This window comes from Ochotona princeps, chromosome 4 (assembly GCF_030435755.1).
Source record: "Ochotona princeps isolate mOchPri1 chromosome 4, mOchPri1.hap1, whole genome shotgun sequence".
Taxonomy (NCBI): Eukaryota; Metazoa; Chordata; class Mammalia; order Lagomorpha; family Ochotonidae; genus Ochotona; species Ochotona princeps.
This window is the reverse complement of record NC_080835.1, coordinates 85,931,888-85,956,517: the sequence shown is the minus strand read 5'-3', so window position 1 is coordinate 85,956,517 and position 24,630 is coordinate 85,931,888. Positions and strand designations below refer to the sequence as shown.

Here is a 24,630-nt window from a genome sequence, read left to right as displayed (position 1 = left end):
GTCAGGCTCTGAGAAACCCATCTGATCTGTCTGTCCTGAGCGTTCTCATCTCTGATAAGCTACAGCAATATTAACGTCTTACAGTCACCGTGACTACTCCGTGAGATAAGGCAGCTGCAAGGCCCAGAGCCGGACAGATATTGCTGATTGCTGTGGCTAGGTCCTCCACAATGAGATCTTCTGGATAGAAATAATTAAAATAGATAAAATAGATATGAGATATTTTCTCAGTTTGGCCATTTTTAAAATTATTTTTAGATATGCTTGAATGTAGTTGCTTGCACACTCCAACTATTGCAGCCCAGTGCCACTCTTGGCTGGGGAAGGTGATGATGTCATGGAGTGAGTTGCTCATCAGATGGCCTTCGGGCTACCATATCAAACGCCACAGTTATGGGCAGCCATTAGAGCTCACGGATGACCTAATAAAGCCGTAGCAGTCTGTGTCACGGTGCTCTAGGTCGCCTGGCAGAAGGCTCCAGCGCAGAAGCACACGCTGCCTGAGGCCTGGCGGCTCCTGGCCTGGGAGCCAGTCCTGCCCAAAGTAGAAGGGCACCATAGCCCTCCGCCTCCACAGGACGGCGCTATAGAGTGATTCTGGGGCCCAGGAACCACTGGCAGTGTGCGCTAAAGTGCATCAATTTTAAGAAGAAAAAGGAGAGATTTTCCAACGTGCTCTTAAAAATCAATTTGCTTTGTGGTCTATTATTCCTGAGATGGGCACTGTTCTGATTGGATTGCCATTTCTCAATGGGAATATTCAGAGGATGGAGGCGAGGTTTTCCCGTTGGGCACCACTCACCCCGTACATGCCCGGGTGAGCTTCTAATTGATGTTTACTAAGTCCTCAGGTTAGCACCAGTTTCATGGCATATTAATGGTAAATGCAATTCTTTTCCAGAGATGACTGGGAAAGGATGGAGAGGCAGGGTTGAGGCACCCTGCGGACAGTAGCAGGAACAAGGAAGGGTAGGGACGTGAGGGTGGGAAGACGCAGGACCCATAGGGGTGTGTGACCAGGTCTGATAGATACGACAACAGTAAACTCATCTGGAAGCCTCTGAGCCACTCAGTCCTACTACTGCGGACATCACACACCCATGCAAGCGTTGATGGCAGGCAAGGTGAGGCAGGGCAGGGCTGGGCCTCCGGGATGAGCCCCAGGAAGAGGGCGGAGCAGCATTCCTCCTCAGCCTTCCTGGCGCTCCCTTGCCCGCACCCTCTTGCCTCCTCTCATCTTGCCTGCCTTCCCTCTGCCCTCCTCCTGGCTATTTCTCACGTCCATCACATGCTCTGGCCTCCTGTTTTCAGGCTCCCGCGCCCCCAAATGCCGTTCCCATAAGGCTGCTTGGCACCCTCTCCCCACCTCTGCTAACACTCCTTGTGAGGCCCTTTTTAACCATGGTAATTCACATAGCTCCTTTTAACACGCTGTGTATCTTATTTGTTGTCTTGCCTTAATTTCCCCTCCCGAATGCCAGTTTCGCGGGGAGGCAGTTTATCCCTGCAGTCTTCGTCACTTGAAGGCGCCCTGAGCATACACGTTGGGAGTGGGAAATGACTGTCCTACAGGCCACGTAAGGCCCCGGGGAGCATTTGATGTGGCTCTGCCAAGGCAAGCACAGTGGCTTTCAAAATTCAGCTCATCTGTAGCAGTTTGATTTTGATCATTTTGTGTGGTCCATGAATGATATTATAAGCATCCAAATGATCCTTGGCAACAAAAAGTGTCCCCAAACCTGCGAGGCTCTGGGAGAGTGGCTGAACCCTGGATTGGCTGCTCACAGCACCAAGTCGCCTTTGGCACCGCGACACAGGGGGAACTTGGATCTGGAGCTCAGGAGGCACACACAGAGGTAATGAGGTCAGGGTCCTGATCCAAGCCAGCGTGAGCGTGCCTATGTGGCTGACACTTGGAACCGGAGTTCTGCCAGGGGTGGGAACCCAGCTGACCAAGAGACCTAGTGATGGAGCAACCTCGTGGCAGGATCATGGGAGTCGGAGAATGAAGTCCAGGATGAAACTACAGCCTCACCAGGGAGCCCACCTGCATACAGAAGGTGACCTTGGTGTGGCGTCTGCAGGAGACGCACTCAGGACCCAAGTGAACTGAAGAGTGTAGACAAGAACATGTGTGTCAGCCTTGCCAGAGTTCCCCCTCGCCGCCCCCCAAAGTGGTTTGCTCACATCTCAGGCTGGGCACACACCCTGAGCCTTGCTACGTACTGAGTAGCACGTCAAAGTTGAGTCAGATGTGGGGGCAGACATGATGGAGGAGGTAGAGAAGGCTTCAAGGTGAGACCCTCAGAGAGCAAGTGCTGAGCATACATGTCTGTATTTCATCCTTGCTTCCTCTTCCTGAGGGAGGCCGACTCCTGCAGCAGCTTGCAGAGGAACGTCAGGAAGGCTCACCGTCAGCCCAGACTCCCAGAGGAGGTGGCTGTGGCAGGTTGTACACAGGAAGAGGAGGATGTGCCTCCAGAGATGCCTCCGACACCGTGTGTGTCCCCCGTAACCACACTGCCACAGGAAGCGGCGCCCACGGGCTGGGCTATTTCCTGCCCAGTTCCTCCAGCGGCCTGTCACCAGCCTGCCTGAACCATGTCAGTGTGACCTTCCCCTCGGGATAGAGTACCATGTGGTTTGGCCAGTGTCCAGATAGAAAAGAAACAAAGAGAGCCCATGTCCAGCTGGGCGCCTGGGCTCCCTGTGGCTGTCTCCAGGCAGACGCCTGGGGCTGTTACAAACCCAGCTCCCCAGGCAGCAGAGAGCCAGGCCCCTCACTGAGTCAGGGTGCGCAATGGTCGTGGAGAAGGCATGAGACGGTGCCCCCGAGTTTGCCCGGTACATGTTGACATGGTCTCCCTTGGGAGTTTGTCTTGGCCAGGGGCCTGTTCCTGCTTTTTTCCTCCCAGGCTGCAGCTGCCAAGCTCACTGGGGTTTCAAGTGGCACCAGCAGATTCACCCAACAAATATCATCAGTTTTGGAGCACCCATTGTGAGCCAGGACCTCTGGAGCTGCATTACTTAACTCCCTGGGAGCTGGGTTCCTGGGATTTTGGCAAGGTCTGGTTTTAGTAGAGGCAGGAACCTGACAACTGTTGGCAAAGCCACCTGCAAGCAGGTGAGTCATTGGTTCTGTCTGTCTTAATTTATTAAGACTGAACTCAACGCTTGCATTCTCCATGCCTAGCTAGGCTATGGCTACTGCTCTGCAAGTCAAGGGCAGGGCTTGGGTGTCCTTGTTAGGAAGTTACAAAGTGGCCTAACAAAATGAGCCTATTCTCGGAATCTTCACTTGGACATACACTCACATAAAGTTTCCAATTCTGGGTTTATTCAAAAATGTGTATGTGGGGGGCCCTGCACGGTGGCCTAGTTGCTAAAGTCCTCACCTTGAACGCCCCGGAATCCCATATCTAATCGTGGCAGCTCCACTTCCCATCCAGCTCCCTGCTTGTGGCCTGGGAAAGCAGTCGAGGACGGCCCAAAGCCTTGGGATCCTGCACCCACATGAGCTCCAAGCTCCTGGCTTCGGATCAGCGCAGCACCAGCCGTTGCTGTCACTAGGGGAGTGAATCATCGGACAGAAGATCCTCCTCTCTGTCTCTCCTTCTCTCTGTATATCTGCCTTTCCAATAAAGATAAAATAAATCTTTTTTAAAAATGTGTGTGTATGTGTGTGTGAGTGTGTGTGTTTACGAGGGAGGGAGAGAGAGAGAGAGAATGAGAGAGAGAGAAGGGGCCTGGGTGAATAGTGAGAGATTTCATCTGCTGGTTCTCTCCCCGAGAATATCTGATAACCTGGGCTATCAGATCAATTTTTGGCTCTGAGAGGTCAGTCCGTGTGTTCTTCACTGATGGCAGGAGCTCAGACTATGTGTGTCAACACCATGACTTCACCAGGAAAGGGGAGGCAGGAGCCATAGCAGGGTTCCCATTTGTGTCATAGCCATCAGGCCGCATCCCCACTCTTGGTTCTCATTCTACAGAGGTCCAGAGAAGTTGATTCAGGTGAATGTTGATAATTTATAAACACAGAAGCCCCTTTAGAACTGCATTTCACAGCACCATGCTCCACTTGGACTTCTCGAAAGGACTCCTGCTGGGCAACAGAAAGGGACTAGTCAGCCCCTGAAAGCATTGTGAGTCCAGATTACCTCTCAAATGTTCATTTTTTTTTTTTTAATGGAGTGAACAGTCACTGTGCAAAGAGCCTCATGACCCTGGGGGGATCAGACATCACTTGGTTTCACCCCCAAGTAACTCAGGTGTTCCTTTGTATCAAGAGGATGCAGTCCATCTATTTAGTGGACTCAAAACCAGATATTGATTTTCAGATTCCTTCCATAGAAACGAAATAGCATTCCTTCAACAAAAATGAAATAGCATTTTAAAATGTGATGCACTTGATGATCCCAAAGGACCTTGTCCTTGCCTCTGTGCCTCGGCTGGAGTGGACACTGCCCGTGCCCCTCTCACCGTTGTCTGTGTGTGCTGGCAAGGCCTGCGCTAGCCGCTCTCGCTAAAAGCCTGCTCTTGGGCTTTGCAGAGAAGGCCTTGAACTTTACCTTCTCTGAAGCAGCTCTGATGGGAAAGCGGTCCAGGAATCCGGCTCGGATGTATTCCTTTGGGAACAGGCTGCAGTGATCGTGAGCAGGGTTTTGCTGTATGCTCTTCCGGGGTTGTGCTTTTGCCCTTCTACGTCAGTTTTTTTCCTGACCATGTTTCTTCACAAATCACTTGTACACGAATCCTTCTTTTAGGATCTTCTGAGATTAACCATGACTCAGTCTGCATGCAGGCTTCTCCAAAACCAGAAGCCTCTTGGAACTGAAGTATCACCCCCCTCCCCTGCCCAGCCTCCATGAACTCCTGTGGGTCCTTCTTGGGGGCGTTCACAGCACTCAAAAGGCTGCAAGTTTGATTGAGAACCCGTGAGGCAGAGGTGCGTCGGCTCTCAGTGAAAAGACAGAACGAATCCCATGTTGCACTGCACACACAAAGCCCCAGGAGTTCCATTAGTCTGGAGCTCATAGACCGTGTTGGGATGGAAGTAGTATTCAAACCTCTTTGCAAAGACACCCGAGTGCTGTATTATTTTTACTTTCTGAAGGTGCATTTTTATGGATTTTTTTTTCTATTCTCAAAATGTTTTAAAATATTAAAGGCTACAGGCCTGGTGCCTGCTTCAACAAAGAGGAATTGGGAATCATGTAGGTTATCTTAATGGTAATGGTTGCAAGCAGATAGTTGACAATTAATGCCTAGATTATGCCTACGCACTACGCATAATTGAATTGCCAGAAAAGTAACCTTTATATCTTCATAATATCTTAACCTCAGGTCACATTGCTTAGAGGGAAAGGTTTGCTTTATAAAAAAACCTTCTAATGTTGTGGCATATTAAATCCATCTTCAAACCACAAGCAATATTGAAAGACCTCTGATTGATGGCCATCCAAAATGTTACGGAAGTACTTGAACTTTTCTGACACTGAAGTTTTCTTTCAAAAGCCTCTATGACCTCTTGAGCCATCTGCAGAATGTCAGTGGTTTAAGAGAGAAAACCTTGAACATATCTAGAGGTCAGACCTAACAGTGCTGTGGATTTATGAGGATATGCAAGTGGGTCCCAGGATGGACAGTGTCAACAGAAGCAGCCAACTGAGCTGAGCTGTTTGCTTCCTGATAATAAGTAAGGCTGGATGTTGAGTAAACCCCTAACAGCTGTGACGGGTCAGGGGTCTCCCGTTTATGGATCTTGGCTCTTATGCAACCTGAGAGGCTGGGTCCGTAAAGGAAAGGGCTTTATCCCTACTCCTTGACCAGAAGAGAACTCCCTTATTGAACAGAATGTTTGATGTGAATGAGTCAAGAGTTGAGAGGAAGACAGAAATAAATTAGGAACCACTCAGTCGGTGACTGGACAGCATCAAGGTTTCCTTATATGGCTTGATATGAACAGAATAAAATGAAACCATGAGCTATAACAGGTAAAGCCAGCCTAACACAAATCACTCCAGAGTTCCTTTTTTGTTTTAAGGATGTTGATGAAATTTGTCAAACTCCAGCTTTCTGAAATGAATATTATATGACCATCTAAAATAAATAAATTCAAGTAGCTGTCAAATAACGTGTATTGATTAGGTCTGTTAGTTGTACGTGGATTATTTGTGGGTTTTTTTCTAGTATGTCTGTTGAAAACAGCACTCGGAATATTGCAGTAAATATCAGAAATTTCAAACATAAACATCATGAGAAGGATCTAATATGGCACATGTCCCGAACAACGTATGATGGTATTATAAAATGATACAAAATAATTGCAATCAAAAGCAAGAAAGGGGCTCGACTCAATGACTCAATTGGCTAAATCCTTGGCTTGCAAGCACTGGGATCCTGTATTGGCACCGGCTTGTGCCCAGGTGCTCCACTTCCCACCCAGCTCCCTGCTTTTGACCTGGGAAAGCAGAGGAGGGCAGCCCAAAACCTTGGAACCCTGTACCGTTGTGGGAGACCCAGAAGAAATTCCTGGCTCCTGACTTTGGACAGCTCAGCTCCAGCTGTTGTGACCATTTGGGGAATGACGCAGTGGACGTATGATCTTTCTGTCTCTCTTTTTCTCCATAAATCTGGTCTGCCTTTCCACTAAAAATAAATCTTTCTTTAAAAAAAAAAGAAGTAAAAATTCATAGAAATATTTTTGATAAAGTAATAAAGGTGCCACATTTGTCCACATCTTGCTCAAATGTGAATTCCCTTGGCAAAATGACAAATACATGGTGTGGCCTTCACGCTAACTTGCCATTTCATGACAAGCATTGTTAATTCTACAGCTTTACATCCTGTGGATTCTGACTTTAGCATTAGAGATATCAGTGTGATGCTCCAGAGAAGGTATACAAACTTTTAGAAAGAACTGAGTAGGAATCCAAGTGCCGTTACTTCTAATAGGGGTTAAAGAGGATGACTTAAGACATGGCAGGAAAGGGAACTGCAGAGCCACAAGCTACATCCTTTCTCTAGCATAGATGACACTAACTTAATAGTTACCAGGTGTCTCATACTGTTCTCTAAGCTTAAAATGTGCTAACTCATTTCATCCTCACAAAAATTCAGTGTGGAAGATGTTCAGTTTTCATGTGTAGAATTGGAATAATGACTTTCAGGAAACTGAAGTAACTTGGCCAAGGATACACAACTAGTAACTGTCACTTCTGGAGTTTAAGTCCACACATTCTGGCTCCTGATTCTACATGATGAGGCACTAGGCTGAAAATAATTCAGAAGAGATAGGTGATAACATGCCGAGACCAGGAAAAGGGTGAAAGAAAATGAAAAATAATGAAAGGACAGCTGAGGGGGGGAAAAAAAGAAGAAGAAAGAAAAATTTGTAAACACAATCATATTTCTAACATCTTTGATATCTTTGCTTTGAAAAATGTCTCTGATCAAATATGCATACAGAAAGACACTTTAAAAAGTTCATGGAAATGGAATTAAAGGTAACTTTGTGGGTACAAACATTTTAAAATCCACGTATAATTTTTATAATACATCCATACACTTTTGGAAAATCTCTCTTTTGTTTTTGCACCAAAATACACTTGGTCTTTTAATTCTGTTTCCAGAAATTCTTTGATATACTCTCCTATGTATGTATTATGTGGTTATAGCTCATGGCACACAATAGATATGCATGTGTTTGCATATTCTACATGCTAATAAATTATAGCAATTATGGCAACACATTCATGTTTTTTTAAATACAAGCAAATGCTATAAAATCTGACCTTTTCCAATTATTCCGATGCAAGTCCATTTTCTGAGGAAGAGAGAAGGGTGAATGTCATGTGGCTGAATCACCAGCTACTGAAAAGGTTAAGCCAAATGCGGAGTACTGCCATAGTTCTCCTAGCCCGAGCCATGACAACAAGTAAACCTAATTTATTTTGAAAAGATCATTCTTATGGTGATATGAGAGTCTATGTTCTTGGACAATAATTAGAACAAAAATGCAAGGAAATAAAGTTCAAGATTCAGTTCCTGAATGCCAGCATTAAAGTCTTCTCTGATGATTGAGGAAAAAGAATTGTGATGTTTGTGTATTCCGCAGACATAAGCTGTCCTTGCAGGTAAACAATAGGAAATGAAAAAAGCCTTATGTTTGCCCAGTGGGCATTAGAAAAAAAGTAAAAAAAAAATATTTAGTTCTATGCATATCAGTTAGCATGGCCTGAGTGTTTATAGCTCCCATTCCCAAATGTGCTTATTGAAATCCTAGTCACAGAGGTGATGGCACAAAGGTGGCAGTGGTACCCTTGGGAAGGGTTAGTTTAGAGGCTCCCTTCCTCCCTCCCGGGGGAGAAGGCAGCTGCAAGTCTCCACCGAGGACTTAAGAAGCCGGCCCTCCCCAGACAGCACGCTTCCCAATGCTGTAATCTCGCATGTCCCAGCTTCCAGAACGATGAATAGACCTGAGCTATGGGGTTAGCTGTTCAGTTCAGGAGTTTTTCTTTCTTTTTAAAAATTATTTATTTATTTATCTATTTATTTATTTTGGAAAGGCAGATAAACAGAAAGAAGAGGCAAAAAGATCTTGCATCTGCTGGTGCACGCTTTAAGTAGCCGCAATGGCCAGAGCTGAGCCGATCTGTATGCAGGAGCCACGAGCCTTTTCAAGGTCTCCCATGTGGATGCGGGGTCCGAAGGCTTTGACCCAACATCTACTGCTTTCCCAGGTCACAAGCAGGGAAGTGGAGCAAGCAGGGTTTGCACCAGTGCCCATCTGAGATCCCGATGAATGCAATACGAGAATTTAGCTAACAGGCTATCACGTCAGATCCTATGGGTTTTTCTTGTAACAGCCCAAATAGTCTAGAACCAAGTTTTCTCCCTATTTTTCCTTCACAGTTTCAGATTAGCATAACAGTTATTAAAGAAATGTCATGGTTGTCATAAATATATAGTCACTTTCATGGATAAGATCACCCCTACCATTCAGTAAGATGGCTTTTGATAAATTATTTCTCCGAGAGTTCACAAAATAGGTTACTCCCCCTATCATCCACTTAAGCTGTTGAGTATCCATGAAATGGCCTTATTTTGAACAATATATATCATAGTGGTCGCTGTCACTGTTTAATCAGTTGTTCAAAAAAATCTATGAAAGGGCCTGTTGCGACAGCCTAATGGTTAAAATCTTTGCCTTGCCACAGCTGAGATTCCATATAGGAGTCGGTTCAAATCCCGGCTGCTCCACTTCTCATACAGCTCCCTGCTTGTGGCCTGGGAAAGCAGAGAATAGCCTAAAGCCTTGGAACCCTGCATATGCATGGGAGACCTGGAAGAGGCTCCTGGCTCCTGGCTTCGGATCAGCTCAGCTCTAGCTGTTGCGACCACTTGGGGAGTGAACTTGCAAACAGAAGATCTTTCTGTCTCTGTAAATTTGCCTTTCCAATAAAAAAAAATATTTTTTTTAAAAATGTGCTTCAGGAAAATTTTACATAGCTATAGCTATAAACATAGAATCAGGGAGAAAATTCAAAAAATCATCATAAGTGATTCACACACAAAAATGTGTTCTTCCTTAGTTACAGGAGTATTCAGCATTCAGGGTGTATCTCACACCTCACTCATAAAGCAAGAGACTCAGACTATGGATCAGCATTTTGTTCCATCACTGTTTCTGAATTTTCAATATCCATCCATTTTAGGATGCTGGACTGTACTCCTGGGTGGCTTTTAATTAACTCGCTCACTTGGCAATCTGTGCTTCCTACATCCAAGGGCCGAGTCGCTCAGATGTGGGCACTGCATCCAGCACCATTGTGCAGAGCTGCGCTAAGGACTGGCATGGTGCCCGTAAGCCCGCGTTGGCACACAGCTCTGAAGGCAGCTGTCAGAAGTGAGAGGCCACCTGCAGCTGACTTTGAACTGAGGCAGAGCATGCTGGGCACCTGCACCTGGAGAGATAACATCTGTGTCTGGGACTCTTCCTTGGCCCGCAGCTGATAATCAGGCCTGACAGTGATTCCATTAGGGGACCGAAGGGCCTGTCTGCCTGGTTGGCCAATGCTAACGTAAAGACTTTCCACTTTAATTGAAGGTCTGATTTCACTCTTGACATGACAGTAAGATTTTTTTTTTCAAACTCAATCGTCAATTGAGACGATCCAAATAAAGTCAAAACATTTGCTCCCAAGGGCGTCCTTTCGCCCCTTGACTCACTCGCTGTACTTGCTGTTGCTCCTGCGGACGACCTCAGCACATGGACCTCCTGCTGAGGTCTTACCATTACTCAGTTCACACCCACCCCAACATCAATGTCTCCATCTATCACTCTTGTTTTATGACTACCGTTGGGTTCAGGACCCACTCTCCATCATATACAGACGGGCTCAGACACGCATGTTCCTTTTCTTTAAGTCCCCAGTAGCTTGAACCAGGTTCTGCTCATTTGTTCAACTGAGAAGAGAAAAACATGCACATTTAACTAAGACAAGTTTTATATGACATGACAGCCTTCAGAAATCAAGGTTCAAATGAATGAAGTTTTACACTGTGCTTGAGGAAGAGTACACAGTTGTGAAGTCATCTGTCTGGCTAAGGAAGCATCATCTGCTAAGATGTATTCCTAAATTTCAGAATGATGACAGTCGTGGAGTAAAACCATATTTGAGCTTATAGGATCTTTGAAGCTGAAGGCATTTTGAAAATCACAAAATTAAGGTCACATTATTCTTTCCTTTACCCTTTTGCCTGGAAGCAGGCTGTAAAAGTAAGGAAGGACTTTCTGAATTCATTTCTGAAAGCTGCCATGTCGCATAAAACTTGTATTCATCAAATGTGCATGCATCTCTCAATTTAGGGGCTTTAGTCATGGACCTAAGATGAATGATAGAAAGATACGCTTTCTTATCATATCTTCAGGCCTTTGGGAGCCAAATTTCTGTGTCTGCAAGCTTCCTTGCTTAATGCTATTGTCAGTCACTTGACTGGATACATAGTGGAAGGTCTGGTGTTCAAATATAGACCCTTTTCCCTCACCTAGAAACCTAATATAAACTACACAAGGATACAACCACCTCCACTAGGGCAAATCAAAACGAGCAGGTATTACAAGGCAGGCATAGGTGTCATGCCTGGCTTTGCCATGTACTCCATGCATAAGATATTAGCCTCTACAAATCTACATTGTGTCGTTTCTAAAAGGGGATGATGATAGTATCTGGCACATAATGATACGATTGCACAAGTATTATCAACATGAATTAAATTTAACTATGCACAAGACACATTGACCACAATGCCTGGCACGTGGCAGTGCCCAGCAAACATCCCTCACAGGTGGAGTAAGCCCCATTGTTTCATTTGTTTGCAAGAACCGTGAGTTCAGACCCTCATTTTCTACTCCTTTCAATCCCTGGCACTTTTAAGTAGACTGTAGTCTTTTGTTTGATCTGAACAGTAAAACCAGATCAAATCTGTGATATTTCTGAGTTTCCCAGTAAAGAGCAACAGAGAATAAAAACAAGCATTGACATAGAAACCCAGTGTTTTTGTCCTGTTTGTTGGTGATGGATCTGTTGTGCAGAGGTGATGGGAGAGGAGTGGCCAAGGCTTGACCTGCAGGAAGGATCTGTGAGTGAAAAACTTTCTGTACTATCCTCCTCTTCATCCCCAAATCTCCAGGGAACATCAACTCACAGATGAGGGAGAAACTGGGATAAATGCACTTCAGCTTACTAATCACTCTATTTTAAAATATGATACTGACTGTGTAATGCTAATACAGGATTTAAAGCCGGAGGTCTAAAGGCTCATGACCGTCCCTTGTAAATATGCCAGTAATTAAGCTCATTATATAATTTTTCCTCAACACACATTTGGTTTATCTTTCATGTTGCAATGGAAAAAAGTTAAGAAAGGTGTCAAACTCATCTGCACTTTGAAAAAAATCCGCTGGCTTCATTGAGGGGCCTCTTGGTGACAGGCAATCCTTTACTAAGACATCCATGGTTGTTTCTGTTTGTTGTTTTTTCCCCAAAACTGTTAGCTTGTCAAGTTAAGCCAAATTAAGACACGCTCAGGCGTCTGCATGTCTTTTCTAGAGTGGGCCTGCCTAAAGCAGTACGTGACGGGGAGGCCAGTCTCCAGCATGGCACAGCACGCAGACTTGATGGCTGGTCCCTTATTTTAATTTGCTGACAGTGCATTTGGAATTTGGTAAATTTTTTCACAGCTACTGATTCAATTATTCTCATTTAAATGGACTTTTTGTATCACTAATTCATATCACTAAGTTGACAATACACAACTACAAAAATAACAGATTATAATTTTTTGTCTGTATTTTCTGATAGTGGTTCTTAAAAAAATTTGTTTTAAGTTAGTTAAACTACAGTTGTGGCTAAAAATATTTTCTGTGCTGATTAAAGTTTTTTCAGAAAGTTTGCATTTGATTATTTCCCCTGTTGAATTTAAGGCAGCTTTTCCAGGTAATGTGCAGTGTTCTCTGAATGTCAATTGTACTAGCAAAAAGGAATGAACCTTCGTTTCCCTCTGTTACTTAAGATACCACTTGACATCATCACTAAGCCGTAACAACCTTCCAGTGAGTGCACTTAATTTCCAGTTCCTACTTTATGTATTTTGGGAAAAGGACAGAAAATGTTGAAAAAAATGAACAATCAGAATTTTCCACATTATATACCCCTTTACATCCAATAGCCAAATGTGAGAATTGCCCTAAATGCCCTCAGAAATAGAAAAATTTGTGCTATCATTAAACCAAAAAAACTGTATGTGACTTCAATACTTGTCTAACAAATACTCATTTGAATACTTACATGGACAATAATTCTTCAGTCTCAGCAAAAATATAGCACAAAGACAGAGCTTTGGAGTGTGTGTGTGTGTGTGTGTGTGTGTGTTAGCAACAACAAAAAATACAGGTCAAGTAATTTATGTGTACACACACTCACATACACACTTGGACCATGTGTTCAGGGTTTGTTGATGAAATACATTCTCATTTCTAGGTGTAATATTTTAAAGAGATGACTCAGAAAATTTAACATAAACGTAATCCCATTCTGCCCAGAGAGTTTTGATCTTATTCTTTCAAGGTTTAGTAAGGTTAACTGATCAGTAACCGGAATCCTTTCATCGGTTATTGATTAGTAATAGCTGAGGCCTGGAAGTCACCAGCAGGGAGTCACACCTGGGCCCACCACCCACTATCTCTCGCCCATTCCCTGAGAGATACTGCATGACAATCACATTATCACTACAGTCATATCCAGAAAGCAATTTATCAAACAGGCACCAAGCATCCGGGAATGATCTCCAACATAATCAGAGAGCCTCATCCTGAACAAAAAGTTTAATCACTGAAAATATTAGCTATTAGGGTTCCAGATGACAGGCTGACCCAAGTTATCCGTAACCTTTTTCTAGTTGAAAAGGCAGACAACTGGCATTTAAAAAAATAAATCAGAAAATAATATGGCTTCAAGTGAACAAATAAATACAGATTGCTAAGGAAGTCTTTGCACTATCTGTTGCTTTCGTCTTGATTTGGTTCCAAGGATAACTTCTCCCCAAGTTTTCTAATGAGTTCTGCTAGATCTTCTGTATTCTGAGATTTTTCTTCAAGGAGTTCATAGCGGAGACTTGAGATGTCTTGCTTAATTTCCTTCAGTTCCCCTTTGGAAAAAATAAGAATTATAAGAATTACTAATGTGTCATAGAAGGAGACCAGTGATTATGGGACAGGATGATATTAGTTCTAGTTCTGCGCAGATCTACATTTTAACCTGTTACAAAGGAAACAACTTACTAATAGAGTAGGATTCTGTCATCTTTTAGAGCTACTTTGGTAAGCAAAGAGATTTAGTAGAGGTATAGTGAAGTGCTCCTAAAGTGAAATAAAAGGCAATGGTGGAGAGTATGGCAGGAGTTGGAATAGTGGCTCTTCATCTTTCTCCTGCCTCCCCAGCTCTGTCCCCACTGTGGAGCAAACAGCCCACTGCCCACTGCTTTAACAGAACTGATGGTTAGTGAGCTCCTGGTCTGGCAGTCCTCTTGAAGCTTCCCTTACCACATCCAATGTCCTAGCTCTCTCTTGGCTCTGCATCAGATCCTACGACCTGCTCCTACTCGAGGACCGGTCTTCTCACGTGTTCCACTCACCTTCATTCACTTCGTCACTCTCCTTGTCTATCTGGGCTTTCAGAACATATCTCTTAATGAGCCTCTTCATTATTTTCTAGAAAGAGAAAGGAGAAATCATCTCAGTTTGTGTACACACACATACACACACACACACACACAAGTCTCACTTGCCAGAAGTTTCCAAATCTTCCTCCCTTTCGCTTTGGAAGCCATAGCTATCAAAAGTGAGGTGATTCATCTAGCGGGGAATGTATAGTTCTGATTTTTTTTTCTTTTGAAGTAGTTTTCACATCACCTGGGTTAATGACTTAAACCTTACTTCTTAAGAACGGAGTAAGTTTTGGGAAAAAGAAATCTACTCTTTAATGGTTATTGTTTCATATCTTAATTGAAAAGTGTTAGATCAAAACAAAGCCTTCTTATAGGGCTGGTTGAAGAGACGCAAGCACTGCTTGTGAAAAATTATCTACTGTCCCTCTGAAAAATATGGCCACTTTTCATTTTGTATGTGCTATCAATTTAGGAATAGTTGGTTTCTCTAGCACCTGGGTTTCTACTGTGTAAATATTGCCTTTGCTATAAAATATAGATGTGGGCTTTCCTAATTGATTTCCTTCAGTTTCACCCTTTGAAAAACAAATAGCCAGTTTTTAAAATCAGAAGACTTTGCTTGCATGCAGAATGTCCTGGCTTACCAAGGCCAGAGTTACATGGTGAACAATAAATTTCCATGTCCAACACTTGTCACAATGACACACTTCTTGTATATCGTTTTCATAGTAGTACTACTCATAATTGTGTTGGAAAGAACACCAACTTTGCATTAATAGGTTATGCTAATAAATTCTCATATTTTTATGTAAATGTGAATATTACACACCCTAAGAATTAACAGGAACATATATTTTTAGAGTGAAAAATACAGTCTACAAAATCAGTACTCATTATTTAAATACTTTATCTTGTTTATACCATATTATGTTCATTTTGTGTTAAAATATGTCAAGTTCAACATATAAATACATACAATCATCTGGCTGGACAGTCACCAAAGGTCAACTTTAATAGTGGTAGGACCAGAGATTATTCACTCTCTTCATGTTGTTTAAAGGCAGGATGATTTTTGCAATAAATATATAAACATAGTTTCATGACTCTAAGCATTTTATTTTTTTCTTTATAAATCCAGTATTTGACATGTCATAGTTACTAAAGACATATTTGCTGAGTTGATGCATTATTTTTATACTGAGAAATATCCTAATATTTCATGTTATTTAAAGATATTTGATATTTGAGAAACTGAATTTTTTGAATATTTAAGAATTCAAATTTTCCAAAGATCTAGCCTTAACTCTTTAAAATTACAGCCTTACCTGATACTGCCTTGGAGGATTATTGAAACTATTCAAGTGGAAATCTTCTGAACTTTGTATACTTGACTCTTTGTCTTGTGCAAGCTATAATTAGAAAATAATCAGAAATTAACTATGGGCTTATGTATTAGCTATATATATATATATAAGCTAACAGCCTCATATGAAATTAATAATTTCTATTTGTGTAGCATAATTTTTAACTTGCTTAAAACTCTCTGCCAGGACAAACCATCGACACTGTAGTGTGCCCAGTGTTTAAAGGCTTGTAGACACTGCCTGAGGTGCCTCTGAGGCTGTCGTGAGAGTCATGCCTTAACACGCCTGCAGAATCATCTTTGGTGAAGGAAGAGGCAGACAGTCTGTAGACGGGATGGTGGTGATCTCAGAAGCCACATGCTGAGGAATCCAACAGCCCGGCAATCCAAGACAGCATACCTGCAGGTGGTCTGATGGGGACCCAAAGGGATACCATGGTGACTCTCTTATGGGACAGAGCTCAGCTGCCAAGAAAGCACCAGTTAACCCATTTGGATTTAGTATCTATATAGTATCTCATTTTGAAAGCACATTTCAAATACTAATTTACCTGAGAAGGCAAATGATAAAGAATTAAAGCAATATGAAATAACAGTGATGACATACCATATCAATATGCTAATAGGATGATCAAAAAATTCTTAATTCCTTCTGTAAAGGCAAAAACTGAGTTTACAAAGATAAAAATAAGAACAAGGTAGTTCCAAACATGTATTTTTGATGGAAAATTGTCTTCTGGGGTGTAGGTAGGAAACTATAAGGCTTTTTGGAGACACCTGTGATATGCATTTCCCAATGGCATGCAAGTTGTTGTGAGTGAAGCTCAGTGAGACCTAAAATCCAATCTGCTTTAATGGTACCAATGGCCACATTCTCATTTAAAATATTCTCCCATTAAACAAGTAGATATTGAGGGTCTTCTACAAGGAAGATGCTGGGCTGGGTTTGGGATGTTCGATGAAGAACACTAACAATTACGGTCTGGCAGAGTTGTGGCAACAACATAAACATGACATGGCTGATAAAATTGATAAAAATAATACACTGCATTTGACGACAGCATCCTTTACATGTAACTATCCTTTCGTTTCATTGCTTCTAAAAGTGTCAGCAAATTGTTTGTATTTTCACTCATATGACTTTAAAAATCATTATATAACATTATCCAAGTCATCAAGTTAATCAAAGAAAGTCAAGTTAGATTTTCAAAAAGAACACTTGATGAAAACCCAGAACAGCTTACAATCTGTTTCTGCCACAAGCTACGTCTGGAGCACGAGGCAAGATGCTTCACTTTTCTACACACTTACGACAACTAAAGGGGAAATCTGCTTGCCTTCTGTCATCCTGTAAGTTTTACTAGCTTGTGAATTCATGAAATGTGTGGGAATTTCAAAATGATGTTTTCAATAATATACTGAGATCTCTAACTTCTAAACTATGACTTATGCCTTAAGGCCATCGCTTGATGTGAAGACTAAATTACCTACTTATGAAAAAGTTTAGAAGTTGAACACAGGCTCAACACGACAGGGGAAAAAATGCCTTCGATTTGTCTGCATCCAAAACGTGCTCACTGATACAGTAAGGTGAAAATGTGCTTCTTTGGGACATTAACTCCTGGATATGCCAGTTGTACTCAGTTAGGGCAGTCAGTTCCACACTATACTGCACTCGTGGAGGTGTTGTTTGTTTTTTTCTTTAATCCTAATAACTGATTAACATCACATAGGCATTCTTTTATTTTCTCTTTTCGTTTTGAAGACCTTTACACTGCCATTTCCAGTTCATAAAACAACATGCTCTCTTTGGGATATGAGCTTGTGTTTATACTGCAGTGGAACTGATCTTTCTACTTTTTGTTTGAGAAATGTTATAATCACATGCAAAGTAAGCCTGGGAATATGAAGTGCATGAAAGATATATCTGCAAGAACTGATGAAGAGTTGGGAGTGAGGGAAGTGTGGTCATCTTGGAACTGTAACTATCAAATCTGTTCTCTGTGTATTAATCAAAATGTTTAAAAAAAAACACTTTTCAGCATCATATCCTGGTGGACTGTGTCGTCTTCTTTTGGATTTTAGTTGAAAACAGTTTCTTCAGAGAGTTTTCCTGCTCCCTCTATGAGAAGCTGACCTTGAGAAAGCTAGGCCTTTTGTTTCCTTTAGAACATAAAAATGACAATGGTGACAGTGGTTTGGTTACTTGCTTATTGTCCATACTTTTCTAAATAATGGAGGGAGAAACTTTGTTTAGTTCAACCCAGTGTTCCCCATGCTAGTACTGGCAAGTGGAAAATGCTCAAAAATCGTTGATTGGTAAAATGAAGGCAGGAAGCATGCCACTAGTGAGCTGTGCTTGGCTGCTCTTCATCTTGCTGTACAAGCGATGTACACCCCGGATTACAGGCCAGGAACCAAAGGGAAATTGGTATGAAGGTGTGAGGCTGATGTCTCAAGGACCTTGACAGACAGGGTAGTATACAAGAAGTAACACTGTTGGGAAAGACAGATATGGCATTCTGTGTATGGTTGTGGAGTTCTCAGAATATAGATATTAGGAAGCGATGACAGTGCATTGGTGCAGCTTCAGTACAACCATCGGTTCTTCTCTGAGCACATGCGCAACGTTGAAGTCCAGAGCTTCTTAGCAGTAAGGCTAGTGGCACTGGGGACTGGATGACTCTAGTGTGCTGGGTGGAAATACCCTATGTACTGCTTCACTTTATGCCCCTACCCTCAAAACACTAGGGACCAGTGGCAGCTCCCCATTGCTGCTGCTGTAGGCAAGTATGGTTCTAGATGTTATCAAATACATCCTGGGGAAGACAATGAAAAGAAAAATCACCCCTGGCTGAGAACTACTGTTGTAGTATCATGGTATAAGATTAAGTAGCTATAAACCCATTTGAATCATTTTATATAGCTATTACTACTCTAAGTCAGAAATCTCAAGTTTACATTAAAATATATTTCTTCAAAAATATTTCTAGACCATTTCTTTTACATAGGAATTCAACAAGTACCCATATTTAAAAACTAGCAAGAGGAACTTACCTGATGGTGCAAAGATGCATTACTACCACTTGGGGGCAGACTATCCTAATATATCGTTTCCATTATAGCTCCTAAACCAGTTTAAAGCCTGCAAAGTCACATTCCTAATACTTGCACAGACATAAAGGAACTTTAATTACAAAATGAACAGGATTTAAATATTATGGATTTGAGTATTTCTGGATCTTATGGACATGCATAACTCCACAGTAATGAGGAGTTAGAAATCTGTTAACTGAAAGCAGAACTGCACATAAGCTTTGTTCGTAACCAGCACATAATGTACTCTCTCCAATGAAACACTGTCCTTTTTTCTATGCCTTGTACAAATTTCCTGCATTTTTATGCTTGTTATTATTTTCTAATAATTAGATTCATAGTAGCATTTCTCATCTTGTAATTTCATTGTAAGTGTAGAATAAGGGAGACCAAATAATTTATTAATAATGAAAAGAAATATGTATGCCAAACAAAATACCAGCTTTAAGTGACTGTGGGAAAATTAGATTTTCCACAGTCCTAGTGATCCAAAGCTAAGGATGTTTGGGCAAAATATCCAGTCATCAGGGAATGCAGTTGGGAAATAAGGCCTTGCAAGTGCTTATAAATCTCATGCTTGGGAGTTGTGAAGATGTGAGCTTTAATTCACTCTGTCTCAGATGGCTGATGTGGGATTTTGGGCAAATTATCCCCAGGTTCCTTAAGAATGGAATAAAGCAGGGGGAGACGAGAAAGCAGGCACAACGATGCAGCACTTTAATCCTGTGCCTGCACTGCCAGCATCCCATACAGGTGTCTATTCTATCCAGGTTGCTCCACTTCCAATCGAGTTCTCTGCTTATAACCTGGAAAGCAGTGGAGGATGGCTCACGTAGTGGAGACCCTGCCCCAAGTAGGAAACTGGGAAGAAGCCCTCACTTGCAGCTTTGGATCAGCCCAGCTTTGGCTGTCATAGCCATTTGGAAAGTGAACCAGCAGATGGAACACCTTCTACCTCTGTCTTTGCTTCTCTCTGTAAAAATCTGCCTTTCAAATGAAAATAAATAAATATTAAAAAAAAACAAAGAATGAGATAGGACAAACATTCTCACCTCCTAGGGCTAGTGGAAATATGAAAGAGATTAGGTCTATAAATTACAGTTTCACAAGAAGGCAATATAGAGCTGCCAGTAGCTGTTATTGTTCGAACATACACACATCCCCACTACTTAGCTGTGTTTCATGTGAGCTTTAACATAGTTGATATCTTCTGGAGATACTTGGTCCAAACATTGAGTTCTAACAATGTGCTCAATTCATGACTCCATCACTCAGGGAACGACACATTCAGTGAGACCCACACACTGATGAACGTTACATTCTCCTAATGTCTTATTTAAGAAAGACCTGTTTCCAGGTCCTGCTGTCAGATATTCTGACTGTAGATCTGGAAAAGAGGTTTGAAAATCTTACAGAACTGCATAGAGAAGTAACTCTGGTGAAACTGAATTAGCTGGAGCCACTGTTACAGGCCATCATTTCATCAGATGACTGAAGTCTCAGCTTTGGCTGGCAGTAATGGCTACAATACAGAATTTCTGGTTGTATCATCAATTCTTAACATCTTTCTCAATCCATTGCTGCCCAGATCTGTTCAGGAAGTCACACTCTGAAACCAAAAGCTTGAGAGAAATTGACTCTGAAGCTTGAACAGAGCAATTATCCCAGAAGCCATCTGGCATTTTTAGGGTAACACATGTAACAGTGTATGGCAGAGATATCATTTCATTTATGCTATTCTTTCAGCCTCTACAGTTGCAAATCTAATGCTAGCAAATACAAAAGTCAGGGAGCCCCAGAGTGGAAAGACATGATCAAAGATAATGAATAGATCTGCTTATATTGGTTTCAAAGGTATTCTTATATGGCAGCTCATTAAACTGATTTCTATGCTATAACTGAAGAAAATATGAAGGTTGAGTTTTTGTGGCTAACTATACAGTTTAACCCCCTGGGAGTCAGAAGGGAATAAAACAGCAACTTGTTATGTCAGTGCAGACTTTATGAAAAAAAGATATGAAAACCCACTAGAATTTATTAAGGAAGAATGAACCATGAGAATTTTTCCTAGTACATATCAAGACCAAACTTGATCCAATACGAGCCTACTTTAGTAATAAGAGGCAAAACTGGTACGAGAAATAGTCACCTTAAAAATCATTTCCCCCTCATGTGTACAGTTAATGTCTCAAGTAAAATCCACTGTGAAAAGGGCCTCAAGTTTTGGTTGCAACAGGCTCACCTGGCAAGGGAAAAGATACTTGTCTTTTTTCCAACTTTGAAGATTCCAATGCCGAGACAGAGTCAGAAGTATGAAATATGCTCATGACTTCAACTTGAAAGACCAGAGCGGATGCAGGACAAGGCAGATGACGTGTCTAGACAGTGAGGCTCAGTTCATTTGCGACAAAGGGAAAGGTAAGAAGATTGTCCAAGCAAGTCAGCCTAGTGGGGAGCTCTGGAGAAAACTCTGCACAAGACAAGCTCGGCGCTCAAGATAAATGGCCAGGACCTAGTGAGCACAACAGCACAGCCAGGAAGCCACGGACATTGTCCCAGCTGCTGTGAGGCTGTCAGTGCACAGGGCTCCCAGCAACAAGTTCTCTCTTGGAAGAGGATAAGAGCAGCAGCAGCTCCTGGCAGCCACAATTTAAAACTGTTCAGAAGGCTCTTTAAATGGCGAAATGGAACATTAGAATCACCACTCTATGCCATACTTCACAACTGACACTGACACATCAGACACTGCTCCTGGAGTTTAACTAAGGATTAAAATGTATACTGTTGAGAAGTGTTTTGTGATTCAAGTCTCATTTGAAAGATATAACACACTTTACAGATGATAAAATGCTGCATGTCAATGTTAAACATTTTTTTTGGCAAATCACAAGGAAAATATTTTACTTGCTAGATACTGTAGTTTATCATAAAGTATTTTTAACTTATTGTGAAAAAAACTCTAATATGCTTCTTTTAAGTATAATTTATAATACATAGAGAGAAGTTAAACAAATTAAGATGAACCACATCATTCATGAATTTTTAAACCTTGTTCAAATACTATCAGTTATAAATTACTTGATACACATGTTGCAAGTGATTGGGATCATGCAGTAAAGGACCAGCACAGTTGTACTCAATTTTGAATGTATCCACCTACTAGCGATGCCTTTGAAAAATCATTAAATCATTTTGCTTTGCTGCAGAATTCTTTGCAATGTGTGCAAATGATTTAACTGATAAATAAAATATTTTATTACAGTGACCTATCAAATTGTACTGTCTTTTGTGTTGCGTACTCTTTGAAGACCGCTATCCACGATCTGTAGAGCATCTTTTCACCTCTATCCATCCATCTTTTCTTCCATCCTCTGATTCTTTTTTTCCACAGGTATTTAGGAGTATCAATGATATGGAAATATCAAAGATCAGAGTTGAACTAATGTTTGGACTTTGTCCTCCAAGTTCCATACTGTCATCCGTTAGTTTGCCTCTTGTTGGTCCAGGGATTGGTTAACACAGCATGACCAACATTTCACAAAAGAAGTGGATTAGGAGAAAGAAATTGACACGTAAGAGGAAGGAAAAAAACCTTCCGAGTAATGCTATTTCATTTACTTTAATGATTTTGTAGAGGATGAAGTACAAAGTGACGAAACTAAGGCCTGAAGGGTCTGTGCAATTTGTCCAAGCCCATAGTTGATAGGTGAATAGGAAGCTACCGTAATGTATGCATGTGTGTGTATGATGGAGAGTTATTTGCAAGCACACCCTAAAAATACTAATTTTGTTGCCTCTTGGTGATTAACTTATGCTGATTTTCAAGTTTGTGATGACATTATGACTTTCCATCACTGTTGGTATTTCTTCCTCTTACAATTCATTTATTTTAAAATATGTGTCCATATAACAACTGCTTATAAGTCTTAACTTCTCTCATTACCTGTTTCCATTCTTTTGCTAGGACTTTTTGATATAATTTCATTTATCAGTTCTCATTGTATTAGCAGCACTGCCAAACTATGTCATTATATTGTTCTTCCTCTTCTCTAGTAGCAATAAAAAAGTCACAAATAGCCATTATGTACCTACCATGGGTCAGACACCGTTATAAGGACTTTATTATGAACTACTAATTCAATATTCAAAAAACGTTTCACCATTAACAGGATTACTGCCTGCACTCTACAAACGATCGGAGTATCCTAAGGAGGCAACATTCTAAGAATAATGCACAGAGACATGAATCCAATGACAAAAATCACTTCCAGAATATCTGACCTTGATTGTGGTTTTTAAGTGTTCTGCTCATGGTAGCCATCATCCTGAGTCACAGGGTGATTGGTTTTTTTATCCAAAAAGTTTGGTGATAAATATCTTTGGTTGTGTACCTCATATAGAATACCATATTGTTCTTTTTTATTATTATTTCATTTTATGACACAATTTCATAGGCTCTGGGATTCCTCCAACCCTTCCCCAAGCCCTCCCCCCATGTTGGATTCCTCCACATTGTTACAGTATTACAGTTCATATCCAGTCATGATTCCTTCATCGCGGGCATGTACCATACATAGAGTCCAGCATCTTATTGTCCAGATCAGTTCAACAGTTTCATTGGTAGACCATCCCTCGTCTGAAACTAGAGCTGGCAGAATATCATCCCATCCAATGAAAAGCCACAACACAACATCAACAACAATTTACAACATTATGGAGTTAATTGCATGGTATTGATTGATCAATATGTTAGAAAATGCAAGCTCTTAACCTCTTCCTGTGACTACTTCATTGACATTTCAATTTTACTTTATACACAACTGGCTGCTATGCACCTTAAAATGGTTATAGGGTATTATTCAGCTGTCTCGTGTCTATTTTCATTTTTATATTTAGCAGCTTATAGTATTGAAGCATGATTTTTACTGAACTTGGTGAATTTTAGGATAGTCCAAACAGGCTTATAACTCAACGAGGCCATAAGTTAACGATTGGGGCACAGAACAGTTTTAGGAGGGCTGTGCAGAGAAATCTTCAGTACCTTAGTGAAGAGTAACTAATCTTTGCGTTCTACCTAGTAAGGTATATGTGAGCCCAAGCTGACCGTTTCTTGTCTGTTTTAAGCTTTGCTCTGTCTACCTAATCTAATTTTTTTGTGGGGGTAGGGGGCTTCTGGAACGACCTTGATGGTCACTGCAAGAGAGGGTGGGGAGCCAAAGTGGGAACTTACTAAGGACTAGAGAAATCTCTCCCCAGTCCCAAAGGAAGTTTACTGTTCTTCTGTTTCTGAGGACCGCTTAGGGCTCCCGGCTGTTGTTCTGATGACATTAGATCCTGTGAGGAAGGATCTGGGCTGCTTCCATCCCATGTGGGAGTTCCAAAAGGGAGTGGATGACCTCAGAGTTCTTGGCCTACGAGGGCATTCCATTTCCCAGTAGTCTCCTTGGCAGTTGGGATATAGCCCTTGGTGTCTGTGCTGATAGTCCTATGTGAGGATCCAGGAGTCTCCAGGGTTGGGGTACAAGCCTCCTCCTGCTCCGCTCTGGGGTCCCCACCTGCCCTGTGCATATGACCTGCTGTTAAGAGGCTGTCAGGATTGCTCCTGATTCCCACTGTTTTCCTTTACAGTTTTGCTAATGTCTAATGCAGATTCGATTCTGCTGTCTATAAGTTACCTGTTATATTCTGGATAGGTTATACTTAACATCTTCCTCACACATTCTAAGAAGGTGGAAGATTTCTCTGCTCTCCCGGCCCATTATGGAATAACATAGGGAATATCATATTATTGTTACAGCTCTTAACTGAACAAACTAGGCTGAAGACCAAAGAGCCATACTTTATTGATTCCCTGCAGTAGCTTGCTAACTACTACACCATCTTCTCAACAACAGTGAACCCAACTTCGTAAATCTGTTGTATGCATTATTTTCTATCTC

At 41.7% G+C, this 24,630-nt stretch overlaps 1 protein-coding gene across 1 annotated transcript in view; it reads right to left on the bottom strand.

Moving 5' to 3' along the window:
- Positions 1–13,328: 13,328 nt before the first annotated feature.
- Positions 13,329–24,630, bottom strand: part of TRPC6 (transient receptor potential cation channel subfamily C member 6) — a 95,347-nt gene continuing 84,045 nt past the window's right edge. The window contains exons 11-13 of the mRNA XM_004585005.4: positions 15,558–15,641; positions 14,200–14,275; positions 13,329–13,713 (exon numbers count right to left, since the gene is read on the bottom strand). Coding sequence (XP_004585062.2) covers positions 13,562–13,713; positions 14,200–14,275; positions 15,558–15,641 — 312 coding nt within the window. The 3' untranslated portion in view covers positions 13,329–13,561. The remainder of the gene's footprint in view (positions 13,714–14,199; positions 14,276–15,557; positions 15,642–24,630) is intronic.